Source organism: Canis lupus, chromosome 24 (assembly GCF_003254725.2).
Source record: "Canis lupus dingo isolate Sandy chromosome 24, ASM325472v2, whole genome shotgun sequence".
Taxonomy (NCBI): Eukaryota; Metazoa; Chordata; class Mammalia; order Carnivora; family Canidae; genus Canis; species Canis lupus.
Window position 1 is genome coordinate 20,537,011 of NC_064266.1, and position 23,455 is coordinate 20,560,465.

The following is a 23,455-nucleotide window of genomic DNA, read 5'->3' on the forward strand; positions in this document are numbered from 1 at the left end:
TCCATCCCAGCTGTTTATTGAAAGGGAAGGTAAGACTGAAGGTGTGCAGGATGGGGAAGGGGCATGGGGCACAGGGGCAGTAGTGCCTGCCTGGTAGGGGAACGGAGACCCCTCCAGGCCGGAGGTGGGACCTGGGCCGGGTGCAGCGGCGCCTCTCTCCAGCTATCTTGGAGCTCCCCCTCGTGGGATGAATGGAGATGATGTGTCTGGCTGCAGAGCCTGCTGGATGGAGGTGCTGGTACCCCCAGTAGGACACATTTGTTACAGGGTAAGTTCAGGACTTGTGGATGATGGTTTCTAGGGGAATGAATATCGAGGGACAAAGACATCCCAGCTCTCCTACCCCTGGCTCTTAGAGACCATTTAAATGCATGTTCAAAGTATCTTCTGAGCCATGTAGGACCATCAGGCCTCCAACCAGGCTCTCTGGATCAACCATCTTCCACTCCTGGAGGTTCCCTGGAAGCCAGGAAAGTGTCCAGAAGGCCCCCTGTTCCAGCTGTAGAACAAGAGTTGGCCCAAGAGGGGACGGAAGATGTGGGTCCAAATTCCTGCAGACGGCCAGCCTCCCTCAGCCACCTCATCTGTAAACTGAGGCTAATCATAGCCCATGATGGGTGGGACGGAGGGGCTCTGATGCCAAAGCACACATAGAAAACCTTCTGTGGGAGGTGACTATTTGCACCATCCTGGAGGTGAAGTCCAAGTGAATGTTTCTGACCCATCCTCGGGCATCCTGGAGCAGCTGACATAGGAAGGGGTCAGGGGATGAGAAAGACTCCACTACCCCTCCCCCCAACTTTGTCTATGGAGAGTAATGCTCATAGCTGGGGAGAAGAGGAAAGTCATGGAACTCTAGAACCTAATCCAAACCCCTCATAGTACAGAGACAGGAACTGATGGTCTGAAAGGATAAGTGGCTTGCCCGGGGTCACACAGAGTGGATGGGGATAGATGGGGATAGATCAAGGAGGATGTTTTCTGCTCCTGAAGGGTCTTGGGAAGGAGGGTTAGGTGGGAAGTTTTGGGAGGACTTGGGAAAAGTTGGCATTTTGGATGAGTTGGGGCCCAATCCTTGGGAAGGGGCACTGGGATTTGAGCTCCAGACTCTCTTGACCTAGGGTTCTGGGGGCATAAGTGGAAGGGGCCCCACTGAAAGTGAGAAGTTAGTGACACAATTGGAGGGCAGGGTGTGGTGGGACAGAGGAATGGTCCAGACCCAGGTCTGGCTCCTCCTCTGGCCTTGTGGGCAGCTCAAGAGTCCCGCTTGGGCTGGATGGTCTGCACAGACGATTGCCCAAAGGGGCTGGCAGGTGGTGAGAACCAACACTGGCCATTGGCGTCTCGGAAGATGGGCGACAGCTGCTGTTCTGGCTCATCCCCGAAGATCTCCACGTGGCCATCAGCGTCGGGGTCCAAGGGTTCTGCCTTCATGTCCTGGCTCAGCCAGCCAGTCACGGCCCAGAAGAGGCAAATGGCCAGCAGGATCCCAGCCGCCACACAGAGTGCTGTGCCTGCCAAGCGGCAGGTGCCCAGAGCCTGGTTGTAATCGGCTGCCCGCTGATCCAACACCAGGAACTCCCCCTCTCCGATGCCCTCCAGCTTGGGGGGTACTGCATAGCCGGTGGTCAGGGCTGCCACACCCAGCAGCAGAAGCAGGGTCCCCGAAGACAGACTGATCTGGAGACAGGCAGACAGATTTGGAGGTAGCCAGGGCTGGCCGGGGGGCCCCCCAGGTGATCCCAACTGGACTTAAAGGTAACACCTTGGTCTAACTTTAAGAGATAGGAATCACAGGGGATTCACAGAACACATCTTCTAAGATCTAACTGATGAAGGGCACAGCTGTCAGGTTCTATTTGGAATCTTGAGGCCCCTTGGTCAATGAATGTCCTTTCTAGCTCCCACTTAGTGGGTTTTTCTGTCTACCTTGAGTTTTCCTCCATTGTTATTTGGGTCCCGTCTCATCTCTCTGTCCCATCTACTTATTTCTCAGTCAAGATAACTCCTACACATCCTTCAGACCTCATCTCAAACCTCATCTCCTCAGGGAAGCCTCTCAGGATGCCCCTGGGACTGGGTCAGGGTCCCCTGCTTTGCATTTGTACAAACCTGCATACATTTGTTCTTCAGTGCACTCCCCCTGGTGCACACTTGAACATGTACTCTCATTACTACGGGAGTGAGGTCGGCCTGCCCTGCTGGAATGAGAGCCTGGAGAGCCATGAGAACAGACACAGTCTGGATCCCCATGGCACTGGCACAGAGCCACAGCTGAGTGAATGTTTGCAGAATGACTAAATGAACTACAGCGAGAAGCTCCTAGAGGACAGGGACCAACCACATCTTAAATTCTCTGTCCTCAAGAGCCTAGCACAGTGCCTGGCAATTAGAAGATACTCAAAATTTAAAAATACATACTCACCCTCTCCGGAGAATCTTCCCTGATCACCCCAGGTACCGAGAGCGTTTCCTCTCTGATCATTTGTCCTGAGGTTGTGCATTCACTCTACGTATCTTGGCACTTTGCCTCCCCTCTAGAATGAAGCCCTTTGAAAGCAGAGAGGAAGGACCCTCTGCCTCAGTCCCCTTACAGTATTTGCAAAGAGCTGTGCCCATTGTAGGGATTCAGCTTACTGTCACCTTTCCCTACACTGTGAGCCCTCACTGACCACTCTCCCTGGCAGTTATAGACACTGTTTCTCTAATGTCTTCGACTGCCCTGGCAACGGAACCTCAATATATCATTGTGAAGCCACAGTAAGATTTAACTGAGATGAAGCCCACTTCCTGCCAGTCAGTGTTTACTAGCCCCCTGGCCACCGTAATTAGTTCAGAGAAAGGCATGTGATCCAATCAGAGCCAATGCAATGCTCGGCAGGACTGGAAATGGAAAGCATTGCTTCTTTTCTGAAGGAAATACTGGAGGAAATTCTGATTTCCTGTAGATGGTGTGGAGTGAAACACTGAAGATCAGCATGGTAGCAACTACCTGGGGAACATGTGGGTAGATCCTGAAGTTAAATGAGTCACAGAGTAGGGGCACCATGGTGGGGTGGGGGGCTGAAGACTAAGAGAAATCTTGAACCGCTGGATTGACCTTTGTCTGAAGTTGCTCAACCTCTGGTCTTTTCAATAAAATGACCTACATTTTCCCTTTATTGTTTAACCCGCTTGAATTTTTTAAAAAAATATTTTATTTTTAGGTAATCTCTGTACCCGGTGTAGGGCTCAAACCTGTAATTCTGAGATCAAGAGTTGTACGTTCTACCAACTGAGCCAGCCAGGTGCCCCAAATTTGTAAGGGTTTGAATGACTTAACAGTAGCCATTTGCCAGTTTTTTTTAAGTAGGCTCCATGCCCAATGTGGGGCTTGAACTCACGACCTTGAGATCCAGAGTCACATGCTCTACCAGCTGAGTCAGCCAGGTGCCCCCTAACTGGGTTTTTGTTGCTGTTGTGGTTGCTTGCATGTGCAAGACTCCTACCTGCTATACCTTCCCATTTCTTTTTTTTTTTAATTTTTATTTATTTATGATAGTCACAGAGAGAGAGAGAGAGAGAGAGAGAGAGGCAGAGACATAGGCAGAGGGAGAAGCAGGCTCCATGCACCGGGAGCCCGACATGGGATTCGATCCCGGGTCTCCAGGATGGCGCACTGGGCCAAAGGCAGGCACCAAACCGCTGCGCCACTCAGGGATCCCCGACCTTCCCATTTCTTTCTATCCACTGATCCCATCTCCTCCCTGCAGCCACAGGAAATCACAAAAGTTGTTCTTCCTCTGGCCTTACCTTCCAGCACAGTGAGGGCCAGGGTCGGCGGGGACACAGAATAGGAGGCCCCTCAGGGTCATCACTGAGGGCTGTACCTGCACAGTCTTCATAGAAGAGATGCAGGTAGGAGCGGACCCCATACCATTTGCCATCTTCCACATTGGGGCCGCGGCTACAGCTGCAGGAACGGTCACAGTCTGGCATCGTGGATCTCTGTGGGGGAAGAAAGTTGCAGTGGACAGCGGGAGCGATCCGTGAGACCCTCCCAGGCCCCTGAATCTTTGTGTGTCATCTACTTTTCCTCCCATTTTAGGTAACCCACACTCATAATACAGCCTGGTCTTCTAGATACTGATTTGTCTTTCTACACATACACTGTGAATGAGTCAGTGCATAGGATCTCTTAAGGCCAGTGCTTGACATTTGTAGATGCCAATAAATAAGCTTGTTTAGTCTGGAGGCCACCCAGTGGCTAGGACTGTGAGTTTTGGGGTCTGACTGTCAGGATGAAATCCCAGATCCACAACTTCCTGGCTGTGTGGCCTTAGGCGAGTGCCTTCCCCTTTCCAAAAATTGGTTTCCTCATCTGTAAAGCAGCTAATAATCACACCTGCTTCACACAGTTACCATATGTGAGGCCAAGAAATAGTACCAGTTGTCATTACTATTACTATAATTTCTTAATATTATTATTTTTAAAGATTTTATTTATTTGACAGAGAGAGGGGAGGGGAGCACAAGCAGAGGGAACAGGCAGAGGGAGAGGGAGAAGCAGGCTCTCTGCTGAGCAGGGAGCCCGATGTGGGACTCAATCCCAGGACTCCAGGACCATGACCTGAGCTGAAGGCAGATGCTTAACCAACTGAGCCACCCAGGTCCCTCTCTTCATTATTACTTTTATCCTAAACTTTTTGGGTCCCATATCTGGAGTAAGAGGTTCTCATCCCCCATCTCCTCTCAAAATCTTCCCCTCTTTTGGTATTCTTGGGGATAACTGTCATCATGGCTGACACTTGCCCAATCAGGACAACTTCCCCAGGTGCAAGGTTCTAAAAAATCCCTCCCCAGGGCTGCCCCTCACAAGGCCACAACCTCTAAACCCCAGGTCATCTTGACTCCAGAGGAGGTGAAAGTCAGGAGCCCTCTTAGGTTCAAGGGTTTTTAGCTTTCTAGGGAAACCTATCTAAGAACCCCTCCTTTTTTAAGAATACATTGTTTATTGAGGTATACTTGACAAAAAGCATATTAGTTTCAGGTGTACAACATAATGATTTGGTATTTGTTTTTTGTTTTTTTTTTAAACATTTTTTTTAATTTTTATTTATTTATGATAGTCACACAGAGAGAGAGAGGGAGGCAGAGACACAGGCAGAGGGAGAAGCAGGCTCCATGCACCGGGAGCCTGATGTGGGATTTGATCCCGGGTCTCCAGGATCGCGCCCTGGGCCAAAGGCAGGCACCAAACCGCTGTGCCACCCGGGGATCTCTGATTTGGTATTTGTGATGATCACCATAAGAAACCTAGTTAACATCTGTTGCTGTACCTAGTTACCAATATATTTCTTTCCCTATGAGAGAACTTTTAAGATCTATTCTTTTAGCAACTTTAAAATATGCAATACAGTATTATTAACCATAGTCACCATGCTATACATTATATCCTTGTAACTTATTTATTTTATTACTGGAGTTTGTACCTTTGGCCCCCTTCACACATTTTGCCCTGCCTCTGGCAACCACTAATCTTAAGAATCTCTCTTTTCGGGATGCCTGAGTGGCTCAGCCCTTGAGCATCTGCCTTTGGCTCAGGGCGTGGTCCCGGGGTCCCAGGATTGGGTCAGGCATTGGGCTTCCCTGCATGGAGCCTGCTTCTCCCTCTGCCTATGTCTCTGCCTCTCTCTGTGTGTCTCTCATGAATGAATGAATAAATCTTAAAAAAAAAAAATCTCTCTTTTCACAGAGACCTGAAAACTTGGTAATGGATACTTGTGTATCCATAGGCAGATAGGACTACAACCAAAGTAGGGGATGAGGGGAAGGGTGGGTATGGGAAGGGTGTGTGTGTTTGCACTGGTGAAGGACTGGGCTCCTGTGTCAGCACCCCTGAACAGTTTCAAACAAAATAAAGCAGTGAGCGTGGTGCCTGGGTGACTCAGTTGGTTGAGTTTCTAACTCTTCATTTCAGCTCAGGTCATGATCTCAGGGGTTGTAAGATTAAGCCCCCAAGTACTCAGGGGGTGCATTTTGAGATTCTCTCTTTCCCTCTCCCTCTACCCCAACCCCTGCTCACAGGCTCTGTCTCACTAAATACATAAAATCTCTAAAAAATAAAAATAAAGCAATGCACTTACACCGAAGGATAAGACAAATTTTTAGACCCCCCTCTAACTTCCAATCAGATGCGGCCTTCAATTTCCTGCATGGAGACACTCACCAGCACCCACATACACAGCACAGACAGGCATATACATACACAAATCAGAGACATACCATGGACTGATGCACATACACACCAGAGACACACACCAACACGGATACACAAACCTAACAGAGAAATACTCAGGCACACATATACCACAGAGAGACATATTCAGATAGACACACGTAGCACAGAGAAACAGACACACAGACACACCACACACAAAGACACTCCACAGATACACACACACACACACACACACACACACACACAGCCAAAGCGTGCTGGGGCGACCCTTGGAGCCCCCACGGATCCACACAAGCGCCAGAAGTGCTTTTCTTAAAAGCCTGTCTATAAATAAATCGCGGCTCTTCACAACCCTCACCCACAACTCGGGGGAAAAAGAAAATAAAAGGAAAAGACAAAAACTACATATTTTTGGACAGTGAATGGGAAAAGGCAGAGACCAAAAACGAAAGAGAAGAAGCCGACGCGCGGTCCCGGGAGGGAGCGGGGATCGCCCCGGAGGCCGGTGGGCGGGGCCCCGAGGGGTGTGGCCAGTGCGGGACCCGCCCCGGCCCGGCGCCCGCGAGGCTCCCGGGGGTCCGCAGGGTGAGTGCGGGCGGGGGCCGTCGGCGTTAGAGCAGCGACTATTCGTTAAACACCCTAGGAGGGGAGAGGGAGCAGGGAAGAGAGGCTCAGGAATTGTTGGTCTGGGCCAGCTCCTGCCCCTGCAGCTCACGGTCCCTCTTCCCCTAACTATACCTCGTCACTGGATCTCGCTGGGACTGGAGAAGGAAGGTGACCTTGACGCCGCCTCCCCCTCGGCCTGGCCCCTCCTCCTCCCGAGTTAAGGTTGCGGGGAGCGGGTCCGGCGATCAGGGGGAGGGGGACAGAGGAGGCTCCGGACCCCGCTGCGGGTACCCGGGACGCCGGTTGCCATAGAAACCGCTGGGGAGGTGTCCTTGGGCAGGAGGAGGGAGGAGCTCGGTGTGAAAGGAGCGGGAAGAGGAGGGGGCCGCAGGGTCCGAGGGGGGAGACTGCGGCGGCGGCGAGGGGAGGGAGGAGTAGGCGAAGGTGACAGGCGCGAGGGCCTGAAGACGGATGGAATCTGTTGCCTGCGCCGCCTCAGTTCTCCTTCCCAGACCCCCAGGCCCTCCCACTCCAGTGGCCCGGGCTGCCCTGGCTCCGTGAAGGGGCGCCCTGCTGGGGGGCCAGTTCCTCCCGCTCTACACCGCACCACTGTTTCTGACCGGCCCACCAGTCCCCTGGTCCAGATCAACAGCCGCCTTTCCCCCAGGAGGAAACTGAGGCACGGAGGGTGGGAATAGGTTTTTAGCAAAGAGGTGGGTAGCGTCTCGTCCTCTGAAGCCTCTGCGCATCCACTCGGCACTGAGGTGTCTCCGGGAGATGGGGCTGGTGAGATCTCTGCCCCCTGCCACTTCTCTGGGACCTCACCTCCCAAAGCCCAGGGCACACCAAGGCTCGGGCGCCGCCGCCCCGTCCGAGGCTGGACGCGGCCGGGCTGGGGATGCGGGCTGAGGTGGGGCTCCCCGGAACCCGGGAGAAGGCGGGGTGGGGGTCAGGGCCGAGCTCACCTCTCCGCCTGCTGTCTCCGCCGAGCGGGAGCCAGAGCGAGAGCCGAGCAGAAGCTGCTTTTGTCGGCGCCTGCGCCGCAGCCCGGGGGCGGGGGTGATACGGGGGTAAGAGGGGGGCACCCGCCCGCCCCAAGGGCTGGCTCTGCAGATTGCGGACCCCTGCAGGATGGATAGCCCCTGTCTCCTTCCAGAGTTTCCTTCTCACTCTGAGGCCCCAGACCGCTCGCGGAAACCCCACGGCCTCCCCGGAACGCACCCCCTCCTTCGGTCCCTCAAACTCCTCATCCGACATTCCATCGCTCCCTCCATCTCTCACCCCTCTGACCCAAGACCCTCGCCGTCACTGAGCCGTCACTTCCTCATTGCATCCTCGGCCCCCTCTATGGGTTTCCATTCCCTCCACGGAGTCCCTAACCCAGTACACAAACGCTCATCTTGCTGAGCCGCCATCTGCTCCACAGATTCTGGTCTCTGACCCATGGCTGAGCCCCCTCTCCCTCGGGAGCCCCCTACTTCTTACTCAGTCCCCTATCCTCTCTCCATTCTCTTTCCCTCTTTGACCCCCTGACCTGGCTAAGGGTCAACCCCTCTTATCTTGAGAAGGGAGTTGAGGTTAGGGAGGAGGGGTTGGGAGAGTAGTTTCCTTTCCTCTCTGGAAGGAACAAACGAGATAGCCTCCCTTGGTCTCTAACCTACCCTCAGGTCTGCCCTGGGCAGCGTGTGCAGAGAGCCAACCCTTGCCAGATAATTGTGTCTACTTCATTTCTTGTCCTGTGCCCACAGCCTTGGTTTTGTCCCACACTTGCTGTGTGGTCTTGGGAAAGTCACTGCACTGCTCTGAACTTCATCAAACAGCATTGCACAAACATACCTTCATGCCTTGAACATCCATTCTGCCTCTCCATGTACTGGGGCTGGAGATACAGAGACCAATAAACTGCAAGATGAAGCCATATCTTTTTCCATTCACTGTTGTGTCCCGACGCGTCATGTCATGCTTGGCATTGAGTAGGCCACTCAATAAATATTTACTGAACATAGACTCATAATAATAAGAAATATATGATGTTCATTATGTGCAAAGGGCTTGTCTAAGTGCTTTCCATGTATTAATCACTCATTTAACTGTGTGTGAGACAGACAGAGACAGAAAGAGGAAGTCCTGGTGCCCAGAACTAAAGGCCTCAAGTGGTGACAGGACATGAAGCTGGATAAGCAGGCATACACGACACCCTTCAGGGCCTAACAAGCCAAGGAAAAGAGTTTGCAGTTCAACCCAAGAGTCATGGGGAACCATGGAAGCATTTGAAGAAGGGATGTGATCTGAACTGCACACTGAAAAGATCCCTCTGGATGCAGGATAGAATGCTCCAGAGTGGCAGCAGAGAGACCAGTGAGGAATCTCCACATCAGAGATAATTATGTCAGCCTAGTGGACCTTGCAGAGAAATGAATGGCTCCAAGAGATGGTAGGGGGTAAAATGAACTACAGGAATAAGAAAAGATTGGGAACAACCTGTGCTAGTTTTAAAAATGGCCACAAATTCTTTAGCACTTCTCCAAAGGAGAGGGGGGAATCTACATACCCTCTCTTTGTATCTTGCATGAGCTGATGGCTGCATGGGGCAAGTGATGCTCTGACATCTAAGGCTAGGACATAAGAGGACATGCACCTCCCCTAGAACTCTGGCTCTTGGTGACCCGAGGAGCCATGCAGGAAGTCTATCTACCTTGAGGCCACTGTGCTGTGAAGAAGCAGAAACCACATGGAGAGTTCTACATGAAGTTACCAGTCCCAGCTGAGACTGGCCTTTGAGTCATCCCACTTTAGGCATCAGATGAGTGAAGAAGCAACCAGATGATTCCAGTCCACAATGGTTTGAATCAGTTTCAGCTCTGATGATATGGGAGAGGGGATGGATGAGGTTCTAGAGGCAATGGGAAGGGATGAGGTCAGGTGTACAGGAAGGATGGGCTTTGGGCCAGCACAGGAAAGATCCAGTGTCCTCTGAGAGCTGGGGGAAGAAGGAGGGTGGCCACCAAGAAGAGATACAATGTGGTGGTTATGAGTTGAACTCTGCATGTAACAGATCCATGTTTGAATCTTGGTTCTGCCACTCACTGCTTACATGATTTAACTGCTCTAAGCCTCCGTTTCCCTGACCATAAAATAGATATATTAGTGGTTGCTTCTTAGGAAGGTTATAAGAGTGAAATGAGATATGCATATAAAACCCCTACTGAAGCACCTGGCACAGAGTAAGACCCCAACAAATGATTGTTGTCACTACTACTATTATTGTTACATTAGTTTATAGGTGAGGAGGGTAGGGAATTGAGTGACAAGACATCTGATAAATTGAATGCTCTGGAGAAAAATAAGAAGCATCACCTATTAAGAAAGAGGAAGGTTTTAAGGGTGCCTGGCTGGCTCAGTCAGTGGAGCATGCAAGTCCTCATCTTGGGTTTGTGAGTTTAAGCCCTATGTCGGGTGTAGCACTGACTTAGAATGTAAATTATTAAAAAAAAAAAAAGAAAGAAAGAAAGAGGAAGGTTTTAGTTCAAAAGGAGGCTTAAAAAGGGTGGTGGATCAGACATAAAAGGCCACATATTGTATGTTTTCACATATATGAAATAGCCAGAGTCAGAAAATCCACAGACAGAAAACAGGTTAGTGGTTCCTAGGGGCTGGGAGAAGGAAGGAAAGGTGAGTTATTGCTTCATGGTTTTCCTTTTAGAGTGATAGAAATAATCTAGAACTAGATAATGGTGCTGGATGCACAACATTGTGAATGTGCTAATGATAAATTTTAAGTTATGTATAGTTTACTACAATCTTTTCAAAGGGTAGTAAAGATTTGGAATAATCAATAATGATAGTGGCGGTGGTGGTGACAGATGTCACATACTGAGCATTTCCTGTGTGCCAGCATAATTTATCTTCTCAATGACCTTATGAGGTCACTTGCCTGAGGTCACCAACCTGTCATTCAGACACAATGTGGCAGAATCTGAATTTGCTCCGATGGCTTTGAGGCCAGGATCTGTAGAGACAATAGCATGTATGGTTGTGACTTTCTTTGGCAGTGTCAGGAGAAATGGGAATGAAGGAAGCCACTGGAACCCCAGCTCCTGGACAGGTGGGGCAGAAAGAGGGGGTGAATGTGGATGCAGAGAGCAGAGGAGAAAATAGACCTGATAATGAACCTCAGGATGGATCCTGGCTCAGTAAGGAAGGATGCCAATGCAGCTCAGGAGGAGAGCAGATGGATCTGTAGAAGATGCAGGAATTCCAGACAGAGGAACTCAATGAAGTCCAAAAATAGGTAGATGGGAAGGAAGGGAGCCTGAGGTCAGAGAGTGGGACTCTGTAGTTAAAGATTTTAGATGTAGAACCCTGTAAGAGATGAGAAGGTTTACTAAGCCAGTGCTATCCAATAGAAATTTCTCCAACAATGGGAATGGTCTAGATCTGTGTGTGCTGCCTAAACAGGAACCACTGGCCATATTTGGCTATTAAGCATTTGAAGTGTGGCTAGTAAGACTGATGAACTGAATTCTAAATTTCATTTGACCTAATTACTTTATTTACTTATTTATTTTTAAGTAGGCTCTATCTATACCCAAAGTGGGGCTTGAACTCACCGCCTAACATCAAGAGTCACATGGTCTACCCTCTGAGCCAGCTAGGCACTTCCTAACCTTAATTACTTTAAGTTTCAATAGCCACATATGGCTAGTGCCATCATATTGGACAGTCAGGTGTCAGTGGGTCAGCCAGGGCCCCACTTGGAACATAACCGTCGTCTTAGATCCATTCTCTTTCATCTAGGGCTTTTGCCCTGCCCCCTAGTGGTCTCTTCTCTACATTGTGCCACAGTGAGCTTTAATGCATGCCTCAGATTCTCACAGGGGAGTCTCACTGCCTGCTCAAAACCCTCTAATGACATGTCATCTTACTCAGGATAAAAGGAGAAAACTGTGGTAGATTAAATATGGCCACAAACTCTTCGTCACTCTGCCCTTCAAGAGGTGGAGTTTATTTCTCCTCAATCTGAGCTGGCACGGCGGTTGCTTCAACCAACCAAAGGTGGCAAAAACAACGCTGTGCTTGTTCTGGACTTAGCTCTCAAGAAGACCAGTTTCTTCTTCCCTGCCTCTTGGAACACTCCCTTCTGGAAAGCTCCCTCTTGGAGCCCAGTCCCCGTGCCTTTAAAGAAGCCCAAGCGACACAGAGAGCCACATGCAGGTGCTCCAGCCCCAGCTGGGGTTTGACAGCCCCGGACAAACCTCCAGCCCACAGCTAGCACAAAACACTGTATTGGACAGCATGGTGTGAGTGAGTCATCTCAGACATGTCAGCCCACTTGGGCCCTCGGATGATGTCACATGAGCAGAATAACTATCCCACTAAATCCTATAAACCCACAGTATCTCAGGAGATAATAAAACAGTGTTAAGCTAGTAAGTTGAAAGATGATTTGTTACACAGCAATGACTACCCCAAACTAGTCTTACTAGGACCCGCGATTGCCCCTCCCCCACAACCTTACTTACCTAGTGATCTCCTCTTCTTCCATCTCCTCACTTACCACTCACCACCCCGGCCACACCGGAATCCTTGAATGAACTAAGTGCATCAGGCGAACTCCCATCTTAAGGTGTCAGAGCCTTTGTACTTGTTTCTCTGCTTTTACTGACCCTTCTCCAGATATCTGCATGGCTAGCTTCTGGCTTTACTCAGATCTCTGCTCGTATGTCAGCTTGTCAAGGAAGCTTTATTTCAATCCTGTGGTAGAGACATAGACTGCTCACCAAATTTCCATGTGCATCACATACATTTCCTAGTTCCCTTGAAGTCAGAAAAAAACATGTGATTAGTTCTGGCCAATGAGATCCAGGTCTCCAAAGAGTTCCTTGGCGGCAGATTTTCTTGGAAGGGAAAGAACAGAACTTAAGATTCATTTAGTTAACAGAAAACCCTGAAAACAACTGAGGGTGAGAAATTGGGTTGCTAAGAAACCTCCTAGAATGGGGAGATGTTTGGCATCCATTGCTAGGCAACCTAAAAGAAGCTAGATAGGCAGGTTTGGCTGCAAGCAGCTTTCTCCCTCCTTTTCATAGGCTCCCTGAATGCCAGACTGGATATGGTCTTAAATATTTCTGGTCCAACCACCTAACTGCCTACATGGGGAAAGTAAGACCTCAAAAGGCAAGATGATTAGCCCAAATTCCCTGTAATTTCTCAACAAGAGCAAAGACAAATGGCCTAGGAGGGTATTGTTATGGGGAGTGAACTGGCATGGCTGAGGCAGAGTTTTAGGGTACAGCTGCAACTGTAAAAGGCCTCGAATGCCAAGAATCTTAGCATTCATCCTGAGGGTAATGGGGAACCACTGAAAGGTTTCAGAGTTAGTCACATTTCTTTTTTTTTTTTTAAGATTTATTTTTTTAAAGATTTTATTTATTCATTCATGAGAGACACAGAGAGAGAGAAAGGCAGAGACACAGGCAGAGGGAGAAGCAGGCTCCATGCAGGGAGCCAGATGCGGGACTTGATCCCAGACTCCAGGATCACGCCCTGGGCTGGAGGCAGGCGCTAAACTGCTGAGACACTCAGGGATCCCCTTATTTATTTTTAAAAGGTTTTATTTATTTATTAATGAGAGACACAGAGAGAGACAGAGACATAGGCAGAGGGAGAAGCAGGCTCCCTACGAAGAGCCTGATGCAGACTCGATCCCAGGACCCCAGGATCACGCCCTGAGTCAGACACAGATGCTCAACCACTGAGCCACCCAGATGCCCCTTATTTATTTATTTTTAGAGAGAAAGTGAGGGGAAGGGCAGAGAGAGAGGAAGAGGGAATCCCAAGCAGACTCCCCTCTAAGAGCAGAGCCGGACATGGGGCACAGTCTCACAACCCTGAGATCATGACCTGAATAGAAACAAAGAGTCAAAAAAAAAAAAAAAAAAAAAAAAAAGAAAAGAAAAAGAAAAAGAAACCAAGAGTCAAAGCCTTAACCCACTGAGCCAACAAGGCATCCTGGTCATGTTTGTTCTCAAAAGACCCCTCAGGCTGTTTCACCTGGGAGTGGCTTGAATGATTGGGGGCTTGAATCACCTGGACTCTCCTTTGCTTAGGGCATGGGCAGATACAAGGGGAGGTGCCTGCATCACCTGGAGCACGGATACAGAGCTCCTCCCATGTTTTGGGCTTCTTCATTGCATGATGATCTTAAGGACGTGGACTTCTTATTTGGTATTTTCATGTAGAAACCTACAGCATCTTTCTGCTACATTCTACTGGTTACAAGTGGATCACAAAGGCCAGCCCGGTCTCAGGAAGAAGTAAATTTATGGGAAGGATGTCAGAGAACTTGTAGCTATGTTCTAAAACCACAACAACTGGGATGCCTGGGTGGCTCAGGGCATGATCCTGGGATCTGGGATCGAGTCCCACATGGCGCTCCTTGTAGGGAGCCTGCTTCTGCCTCTGTGTGTGTGTCTTTCGCTCATGAATAAATAAAATCTTTTTAAAAAATAAAAAAAATAAAACCACAACAACCTACTGAGGGTCTCGGTCACAGCTTAAACATCACTGTCTCCATGAAGTGATCTAACTATGCCCTTGCTCCATGTCCACATTAAGTACCTCTCTGTGTTCCCCCAATCCCACATCCATCTCCATCAATGTACTTCCATCGCTCTGGTTATGTCTTTCTCCTCCTCAGGACTGAGTTCAGTGAGGACAGGCCATGTCTGTCTTTTTCACCTTTGTACACCAGCACCCAGCACAGAGCCTGGCAAAAGCAGGCCCTTTATAAACGTTTGTTGAATAGGTGAGTAAATGAGTGACTGAATGAGCCAAGGCAAGGAATCCCATGTAGAAGCCATTCCTCCCTTGAGAAGCTGACATACTAATTAGAGAGAATTACAAAATTAAAACTGCATATGACAAATACCACAATGATAAATGCTATTAAGAAAAAGAAAGCGGGATCCCTGGGTGGCGCAGCGGTTTGGCGCCTGCCTTTGGCCCAGGGCGCGATCCTGGAGACCCGGGATCGAATCCCATGTCGGGCTCCCGGTGCATGGAGCCTGCTTCTCCCTCTGCCTGTGTCTCTGCCTCTCTCTCTCTCTCTCTCTGTGACTATCATGAATAAATAAATAAAATCTTTAAAAAAAAAAAAGAAAGCAAATAAGAGGATAGTGTAAGGATGTGTGTTACTTTTTAAGAATGATCAGGGAAGACCTTTTTGAGGTAGTGACACTGGAACCAAGATCCAATGGACTGCCTTCCTTTCTGGAGCTCAGCATCCTCTTCCAAATACATGGTGGTGGGGGCAGAATTCAGTTCCTTGGGGTCAAGGTCCCTCCCTGTGTTCTTCCCCACTGTCAACTGGTGCCACTCTTGAATCCTGAGAGCCAATTCGGAGGTAGTAATCATTTCAAACAGAGGCGCCCAAGTAGTGCAGTTGGTTGAGTGTCTGCCTTCCACTCTGGTTGTGATCTCAGGGTCCTGTGATTGAGCCCCGCATCAGGCTGCCCACTCAGTGGGGAGTTGGCTTGTTCCTCTTCCTCTGGCCCCCTGCTCATGCTCTCTCTCACCCTCTCTCTCTCTCAAATAAATAAAATCTAAAAAAAAAAAAAAAAAAAAAAAGCATTTCCAGCAGAGTGAACAGCAAAGGGCTGTTCAAAAGGACTGAAGTGAGGATCCCTGGGTGGCGCAGTGGTTTGGTGCCTGCCTTTGGCCCAGGGTGTGATCCTGGAGACCCGGGATCGAATCCCACGTCAGGCTCCCTGCATGGAGCCTGCTTGTGTCTCTGCCTCTCTCTCTCTTTTTGTGACTATCATGAATAAATAAAATCTTTTTTTAAAAAAGGGGCTGAAGGGATCCCTGGGTGGCGCAGCGGTTTGGCGCCTGCCTTTGGCCCAGGGCGCGATCCTGGATGCCCGGGATCGAATCCCACGTCGGGCTCCCGGTGCATGGAGCCTGCTTCTCCCTCTGCCTGTGTCTCTGCCTCTCTCTCTCTCTCTCTCTGTGACTATCATGAATAAATAAATAAAATCTTTAAAAAAAAAAAAAAAGGGGCTGAAGTGGACATGTGTTTGGTAGTTTTAAGGAACATCAAGGAAGCCAGTGTGGCTACAGTATGGCAAAGGAAGGAAAGAGCAATAGAGGTGAATCCCATAGTGGGCTACAAACCAAATCATATAGGATTTTGCAGGCCATGCTGAGGACTTTGGCTTTTAGTCTGAATGAGATAGGTGCCAATGGAGGGTTTTGAGCAGAGGTGGGACATAGTCTAATTTATAGCCTATCCCTCTGGCTGCTATTTGGACAAGAAGACTGTGATTGGAGCAAAGGAGAAAGCAAGGAGTTCAGTGAGGAGGCTGACTCAGGATACCAGGCAAGAGATGGGTGGCAGGTGGGCAGGGAGTGGGGGGACCATGAGAAGTGATTGGACACAGGATACATTTTGAAAGTAGAGCCAACATGAACAAGGGATATGAAGCTATTGGGAAAAAGAGGAGCTAAGGATGACCAACAGGTTGTTGGTCTTTTAGTCACATGAGATGTGAAGATGCGGGGTGGGGAAAGGAAGCACCGTGGAAACAAGAATTCATGTTTAGGCATGCCAAGTTTGAGGTGACAATTAGACATCCCAGTGGACATGACAAGGAGACAACTAGACACAAGTCTGGCAACATCAGGATGGAGATATGGACTTGAGCATATATAGCATATATACAGCTATATTAAGCATCATTCGAAGATGGCCCCAAGATCCCCGCCCGCTGGTACATGCCAACATAACCTGCTACCCTCCATGGGGGTGAGACCAGTGAGTATGATGGAGGTCATTCTTGTGATTTGGTTACGTTATATGGCCAAGGTGAAGGGATTTTGCAGATGTGATAAGGTCCCAAATTAGTTGATTTTTAGTCAATCAGATGGGAGACTTTCCTAGGTGGGCTCGATCTAATCAATTGAGCCCTTTAAAAGAGAGCATTCCCTGGCTTAGTCAGTAGGGCATGTGACTCTTGACCTTGGGGTTATGAGTTGTAGCCCCATGTTGGGCATAGAGACTACTTTAAAAAATGAATGAATCAATGAATCAATGAATCAGTCAATTAACGCAAGCCTTCCCTGAGGCAAGCAACTGGAAGCTGCAGAAATATTCTTCTTCCTGGCCTTGGCAAAATAAGGTGCCATTCTGTGAGAACACTGGGAAGACAGACACTGGGAGTAGCCCTCTGGATTCAGGAGTGGCACCAGCTGACAGCAGGGAGGAACCCAGAGTGAACTTGACCCCAAGGAACTGAATTCTGCCCCCACAACCATGTATTTGGAAGAGGAGGCTGAGCTCCAGAAAGCAAGGCAGTCCAGTCAACACCTTGATGCGGCCCTGTGAGAGTCTGAGCAGAGAACTCAGCTAAGGCACGCCTGGATACCTGGCCGGCAGAGACTGGAACAATAAATGCCTGTTGTTTTAGACTGAGAAGTTTGGGGAAATTTGTTACCCAGCAAAAATAACCAACACCTTGGTGTACAGGTGTACTTAAAGCCTTGGAACCAAGATGGTTTAAATACCCCAGGTCTGGGAAGCCATGGATGAGTGACTACATGAACCAAGTGAGATTGGAGTGGGACACACCCCAGCCCCATCCTCAAACGCTTCCTATTCCTTTCAGCCTCTAGGTGTCCCCAGAGTCCACACAAGCAGGTCTCTCCCCACCTTTTCCAGGTCAGAATCCATTTCCTTCTGAAATGGAAAGAAGCAAGTAACAATAAATGGTTTCCCTTCTGTTCTTACTTTCCCCTCCCCAGCATTACATATGGGGACCTGAGGCCTGCAAAAGTACCCTGCCCAAAGTGCCACAGCAATCTAGGACTATCCCAGCCAGGCACTGTCTGACAACAGCGGTGGCGGCAGCATACTGAAGGGCAAAAAGACCTACAACCTCCCTCTCTCCAGCTTCGACCAGAAGAGGGATCTGCAGTTACTGGAGGGCTGAGGCTGCAGTTTCTAACTGATGCCGCCTGGAAAGGGTGCGGCCCTGAGGCTAGGGCTGCTGGCGTGGGGTGGGAGGGGGAAGGAAGAGACCCCCTCCTGAGGTCAGGGGACACCAGAGGAACCCAGGTGCAGGTAGGGCCAGCAACCCAATTCCCTTTGTCCGGGCCCCTCACTCTCTCCACTGCACAGAGTTCCCCCCAAAGCAGACGCGGAGACAGAGTCTAGGGTGCAAGATATTTATTAGGCATAAAGACACCTGTGAAAAGAAGAGGGAGCACGCAGGATTGAGTATGGGAGGTCAAACTGCGCTGCAGGCCTGGCAAAGCTCCGGCCACCCTGGAGGGGTCCGGGGTGAGTGTCGGCAGGGGGGAGTTGGTGTACTTGCGCTGCCTGTCAGGTCTGTCCCCCACGCTGAACCCAAAAGGCCAGGCCAGGCGTTTGTTTATACCCCATCTCCCTGGGAAGCTGGGTGCAGGCTGCCCTGGGTGGATTGGCTCTGGCAGCTGGAGGCCATCCACTGACCTTACTTCTCATGGCCGGGGAAGTCCTTCTTTCAAGGGCGTTTCAGGTGGCACCTATCTTTGTATTTCTCACCTTATCAATTCTTTCCTAGAGGACTGATTGATTGCCACCTTGCTTTCAGAGAGCACGGTCACTAATTCTTGCACTTCCCCCACCCAGAACCCCTTTCCATAGGGACCTAGCCCTCCAGAGCCTGCCACACTCTTCTCTGAAATTGCCTTTGGGTATCCCAGTCCCCAAATACCCTCTCTGAATGAGGTTGCACACTTGGCCGTGGTTCTTCCCAGGCACACAGGCTCTGTTCAACCCTAGGAATTCACTGGATCTGGCAGTAGAGGAATTCGGGGGGGGGGGAAGGGTGTCAGGAGGACAAAGAATTTTGAAAAGGCTTTCCTCTGCATCCTGAACCCACTGGTAAGAATTTCAAGGTATTGCTGTGGCTCCCGTGGCTCTTCCTTACTCATTCAATAAATCTACACTGTGGGCCAATGGTGCGCCAGGTGCTGGGACCAATCCTACCCCACTAGAAGCCCTGAGGGGACAGCCTACCACTACCTGCAGAGGCAAACAGGGGAGAGGTAGCACCCTGACCTAACACTCCACAGGGAGAGAGAACCCAAGCGTGGGGCCCTGACTCTGACCTTGGCTGCTCGCAGGCCCTCCTACACACTGCATTGCCATCCTGACTCTGTTTCCTCCTCTGGACAGTGTAGTAGTACATTTTGGGGAGCATCTTATTAAATGCTTCTCACCTCAAACTTCATCTCACCCTGCAGCAGGCACTGTTATCATCCTCACGTTACTCCTATGAAAAGAATCAGGGTGAAGTCAACTTTCCCAAGGTCACACAAGTTCTGGGTGGTGGTGGTGGTACTGGGGCTTTGGAGCCCAGACAATGTGGCCTGACCCTTCTAATTCACGTTAAGGTCAGGGTCAAACTGGGCCCCTTGGACCAGGGATGCCTGCACACTTGGGTTCATTTGAGCACTCGGACTTAAAAATTTCTGAACCAGCTTTCATTTTGCAACTGAGATGCTCATAGAAACATCCAGGTTATCTACCTTCTCTTGGAAAATCTGGCCACTGTGGGCTGCATTCTCACAAGGTCACAGCTGCCGGAGGTGAGCTGCTGCCCCCAATGAAGTCGGTCAGAAAGCCAGTGTCTACCCAGCCTCTCTCATTTATGTCACACGCCTGGCCTTGAGGATGGATGAGTTTGTCACCCTTAATGAAGACCAGGGAGTCCTGAGAGAGCAGGAGACAGAGGCCTAAAGGGGCCATGTGCCTTGCCCATGGACCCCACTCTTCCAGCACGATGCTAAGTCACATGGACTTCACTCTGGCCAACTGTCTGGGGGACCGTTGAGGAAAGGCAGAGACATGTAGAACCACAGGGCGAGGTCGGGGCAAATACACTTTATTCAGTCCTGGCATCAGACTGGCGGAAGTCCTGCTGTGGGTGCCAGTGCCCCAGACCAGAGGGACCCCTCCCCTCAGCTACTAGACTAGTTCTCCAAGACCACAGACAGTGACATCTCTTCACTCACATGACGTTTTCTGGGTTTTTTCATTGTCTTTTAGTTGTTTTTTCTTTAAAAAAAAGAGAAAGAGAGAAAGAGAGCAAGAAAGAGAGACAGAAAAAGAGAGAGCGAGAAAGGCCCAGAGCCGGAGCACCAAGCTTAAAGGAGGCAGCTGGTGGCTTTGTCAGCGACGGGAACGCGTGGGGCAGAGACCTGCGGAGACCCTGGGCAGGGGTCCAGGAGGACTCTGGGACCGTTTGTTCCTGAGATTTGTGTGTGTGAATGAGAGTGTGTGCACACCCGGGAGGGTGAACACACGCCGGTGAGATACAGGTAGTGAGGGCAGAAAGGGGTGTGGGGAGGCCGGAGGGGCGGAACTTGATGGGAGAGTTGGGGAGTGAGAGGGGCAGGGTCCCCGAGGGCACCCCGAACTGAACACAACCTCCTCAGACAGCAGCCCTGTACCAAGTTTTCACGTGGAAAAACAGGCGCAAACGACACACCTCCGCTACTCTGACCCTCCCTCCAGTCTCACTGGCCCAGTCGATAGTCTTTCTCAAGCCAGCTGTTTAAAAGCGGGGCTCTTCTTGCCACTCCGGCTGCTATCGTGGCTCAGTCTCAACACCCCCCACCCAGTACCACCGTGCCTCAGTTTCTCCCACTGAATACTGTCACTGTGGGCACAGGACTCGAGTGATAGGAGGGAGTGGCGGGCGTAGGGAGAAGCCCAGGCTGGGAGTGTGCCTTGTCGTGATGGGGCACTCGGCTGGGGAGGGGTGGACAGAGCAGCAAGAACCCTGTCCCCAGACAGACTCCCATAAATGCCTTGGTGCGGAGTTTCCTTGGGCAGTCCTCTCGTGGTGCAGTTCCAGATGAAGACCCTATTCTCAGTTCCCAGGTGGGGGAAAGAAAAGGGAGGTTTCTGGGACCAAGGTAGACTGTGGAGGCAGTCTAGCGGTGCGAGTAGGTAGGCTGGGTGGGGGTGGGGCGGGGATGGGGGTGGGTGGCGGTGGGAGAAGGAGATGCACGTCAATCTAGGCAACCCCGCAAGGAAAAGGGGCTTTGCCACCAGGGAGAGTTCCAAGTTCCAAACCAAACCCTTCCGGGCCAGCTAGTCTCCTTCTCCCCCTTCCTAGTGCTCCTCCCATTAAGGCAGCGACGCCCCGTCGGGTTGAAAGGAAGCCGCGGCTCCCGGATAAAAGATTTCTCAGGATCGCTCAACACCCTCCCCACTTCTTCCCGGAGCGGGCCACAGAAGCGTGCGGTCCGACTGAGACCGGCCCCCTCCTCCCAAGGAGCATTAAGCATGCGCGAGAAGGGGGCGTGCCCCAGCGCTCCGGGAGGGGGAGGGGGAGGGAGAGGGGGAGGAGAGGGGCCTGGGAGGAGCGCGCGGTGCCGCCCAGCCGCAGCGCCCCCTAAACAAGAGAAGAGGCGGGCTAGGCGGAGGGATTCGGGAGCAAGGGCAGGGGCGTGTCCTCCGGCCACGAGGAGGGGCGTGTGCGAGGTGGGGGAGGGGTGCAGGTCTGTAGGAGCGGACGGGAGGTGTAAAGGAGGGGGGCTGGCTGCTGGTGGCTGTGCGGGAGGGGGCAAGACGGGGCGGGGCTTGGATGTCAGGGAAAGAGTGGGGGTTGGGCTGCCTTGGGGTGTGTCTGCGGGGGAGGGGCATGTCTGGATTCGAGGGGGATGGGCACGTCTAGGAGGGGGGAGGCTGCGCGGGAGATGGGGTGCCAGCCTCGGCCTCCGAGGGGCCCCAATACCTGATTCCTGTATGTAAACAGCTGGTTTGGGGGCGTGCGCGCCCCGCTGACGGTGGGCTCAGTAGGTGAAAACCAGGTCGGCGATGCTAGACGGGCGCCAATCCCCCGCGATCATCTCGGTAACCTCGGGGGTGCAGTAGTCCGGGAACTCGAAATGCGACGTGCCCGAGGGGGGCGGCAGGTCCGGGTCGCGGTCCAGGGCGCTGCAGTCCAGGCCGGCGGGGCCGGGGGGCAGTCTGGACAGAAAGCCCAGCGGCTCCTCCCCCGACGCCACCGTCTCCTCTTCGCCTTCCTCCGCCGCCGCCGCCTCCTCCTCCTCTTCCTCCGGCTCCTCGTCCTCCGACGGAGTGGGGGAGGAGGCGGTGACAGCCGCCCCCTCGCCCGACGGCCCCTGGGCGCGCTCCGCGGGTCCCCGGGCAGCCCGCCCCGCCGGGACCATCCTCCACAGCTCCCTCCCGGGGGTCTCGACCAGGCGCACTTCCAGCAGCTCCTCGTCGTCGTCCTCGTCGTCGTCCTCGGGCGCCGCCGCGCCGACCCCCAAAGGCCCGCCCGCTGCTCGGCGGCCCCCGCGGCCCGGCAGCTGCGGCCCGGGCTTGAGCCGGCTGCCGCCGCCGCCGCCGCCGCCGCCGCCACCGCCACCGCCACCGCCGGGGGGGCGGGGCCGCGCCTTGGCGGGCGCCCCCTTGCTCTTTTTGCGCGGCCGGTACTTGTAGTCCGGGTAATCCGCCATGTGCTTGAGGCGCAGCCGCTCCGCCTCCCGCACAAACGGGATCTTCTCCGAGTCCTGCAGCAGCTGCCAGCGGCGGCCCAGGCGCTTGGAGATCTCGGCGTTGTGCATGTCGGGCCACTGGTCCATGATCTTCCGCCGCTCGTGCTGCGACCACACCATGAACGCGTTCATCGGTCTCTTAATGTGGCCGCTCGGCGTCTTGCACCAGCCGGGCTCACGCGCCCCCTCCTCGGCCGGCCCGGGCCCCGGGGGCGGCGGGCCGCCGTCCCGCTTGGCCCTCGCGCCCCGCTGCTGCACCATCGCGCCTGGGCCCGGGGCCGCTAGACGCCGCCGGGGGCCGTCCGCATCCTCCGCGGCTGGGGGTGGGGGAGGAGGCAGCAGCGACGGAGGGGCGGCCCCGCCCCGCAGCTCGGCCCGGCCCCCGCGAGCTGAGGAGCGAGGAGCTGGGCGCTCGGGCCCAACGGACGGCGGGGGGAGAAGGTCAGCGGCGCGGTCTCAGGCGGGCTCGGCGCGCCCCCGCCGCCTCCGGCAAGTTGCGCCCTGCCGCACGCTGCACATTGTTTTGCGGGGGCGGAGGAATCGCACCCTCCGGCCCCCGCGGGCTCTCCTCGCAGCCTCCTGCTCAGCCGCGGCCCGCGCGCGCAGCTCCCCGCCCCGCCGCCTTCCAGTGTCTTTCTCCCCGCGCGGCCCCGCCGGCGCGCGCTCCACCCCTCCCCCTCGCCGTCTGCGGGCCGCTGCGGCGCGCGCGGGGCCGCCCCGTGTAAACACCGAGGTGCCCGCTTGGGCTGCGGCCGGGCCACGCCTCGCGCTCGGGCGGCGCGTCACCCGTTGCTGGGCAGAGAAGCTGGTATTTGCATCTCCCAATCGCTGGCTGCCGGGGCGGGGCGGGGCTCGGGCTGCGGGGCTGGGCGGTCTCGCGGCTGGGTTGGAGGGTGTCGGATGAGGTCGGTTTCTTTTCTTAGGCTGGGGACTGGAAGGAGGGTGGGGAACGCGGAGCGTGCTTCCCATCTGCCTCTGAGAGCTCGTCCCGCCCCACGTTGCCTTTGAAATTTTAGCTTATTCAGTGACACCTGCCGCCAGGTGGGACCTCCGCCCCCTCCTCTTTTGGAGGCG

General features: G+C 52.7%; 2 protein-coding genes across 4 annotated transcripts; both read right to left on the bottom strand.

The window, feature by feature from the left end:
• NRSN2 (neurensin 2) lies at positions 1–12,670 on the bottom strand. 3 transcript variants are annotated; one of them, XM_025469613.3, is made up of 3 exons: positions 12,349–12,670; positions 3,793–3,987; positions 1–1,680 (listed from the first exon to the last, which is right to left on the bottom strand). In XM_025469613.3, the coding sequence occupies exons 2-3, from the start codon at positions 3,976–3,978 to the stop codon at positions 1,255–1,257; spliced, it is 612 nt and encodes a 203-aa protein (XP_025325398.1). In that variant the 5' UTR covers positions 3,979–3,987; positions 12,349–12,670; the 3' UTR covers positions 1–1,254. The 3 variants fall into 3 exon arrangements, with proteins under 3 accessions (XP_025325398.1, XP_025325397.1, XP_025325399.1); XM_025469612.3 differs by lacking the exon at positions 12,349–12,670 and adding an exon at positions 7,792–8,000; XM_025469614.3 differs by lacking the exon at positions 12,349–12,670 and adding an exon at positions 6,959–7,645.
• Positions 12,671–18,035: 5,365 nt separating this feature from the next.
• Positions 18,036–23,041, bottom strand: SOX12 (SRY-box transcription factor 12). The gene has a single exon (XM_025469615.3). The coding sequence runs from the start codon at positions 22,640–22,642 to the stop codon at positions 21,671–21,673; it is 972 nt and encodes a 323-aa protein (XP_025325400.3). The 5' UTR covers positions 22,643–23,041; the 3' UTR covers positions 18,036–21,670.
• Positions 23,042–23,455: the final 414 nt, after the last annotated feature.

What these genes read in the sequence shown, in the direction of transcription:
- NRSN2 (XM_025469613.3), bottom strand. Translation starts at nt 3,978, where the DNA reads ATGCCAGACTGTGACCGTTCCTGCAGCTGTAGCCGCGGCCCCAATGTG. An exon ending in GGCCCTCACTGTGCTGGAAG is followed by an intron (nt 1,681 to 3,792) that starts GTAAGGCCAGAG and finishes GCCTGTCTCCAG; the next exon opens with ATCAGTCTGTCTTCGGGGAC.
- SOX12 (XM_025469615.3), bottom strand. Translation starts at nt 22,642, where the DNA reads ATGGTGCAGCAGCGGGGCGCGAGGGCCAAGCGGGACGGCGGCCCGCCG.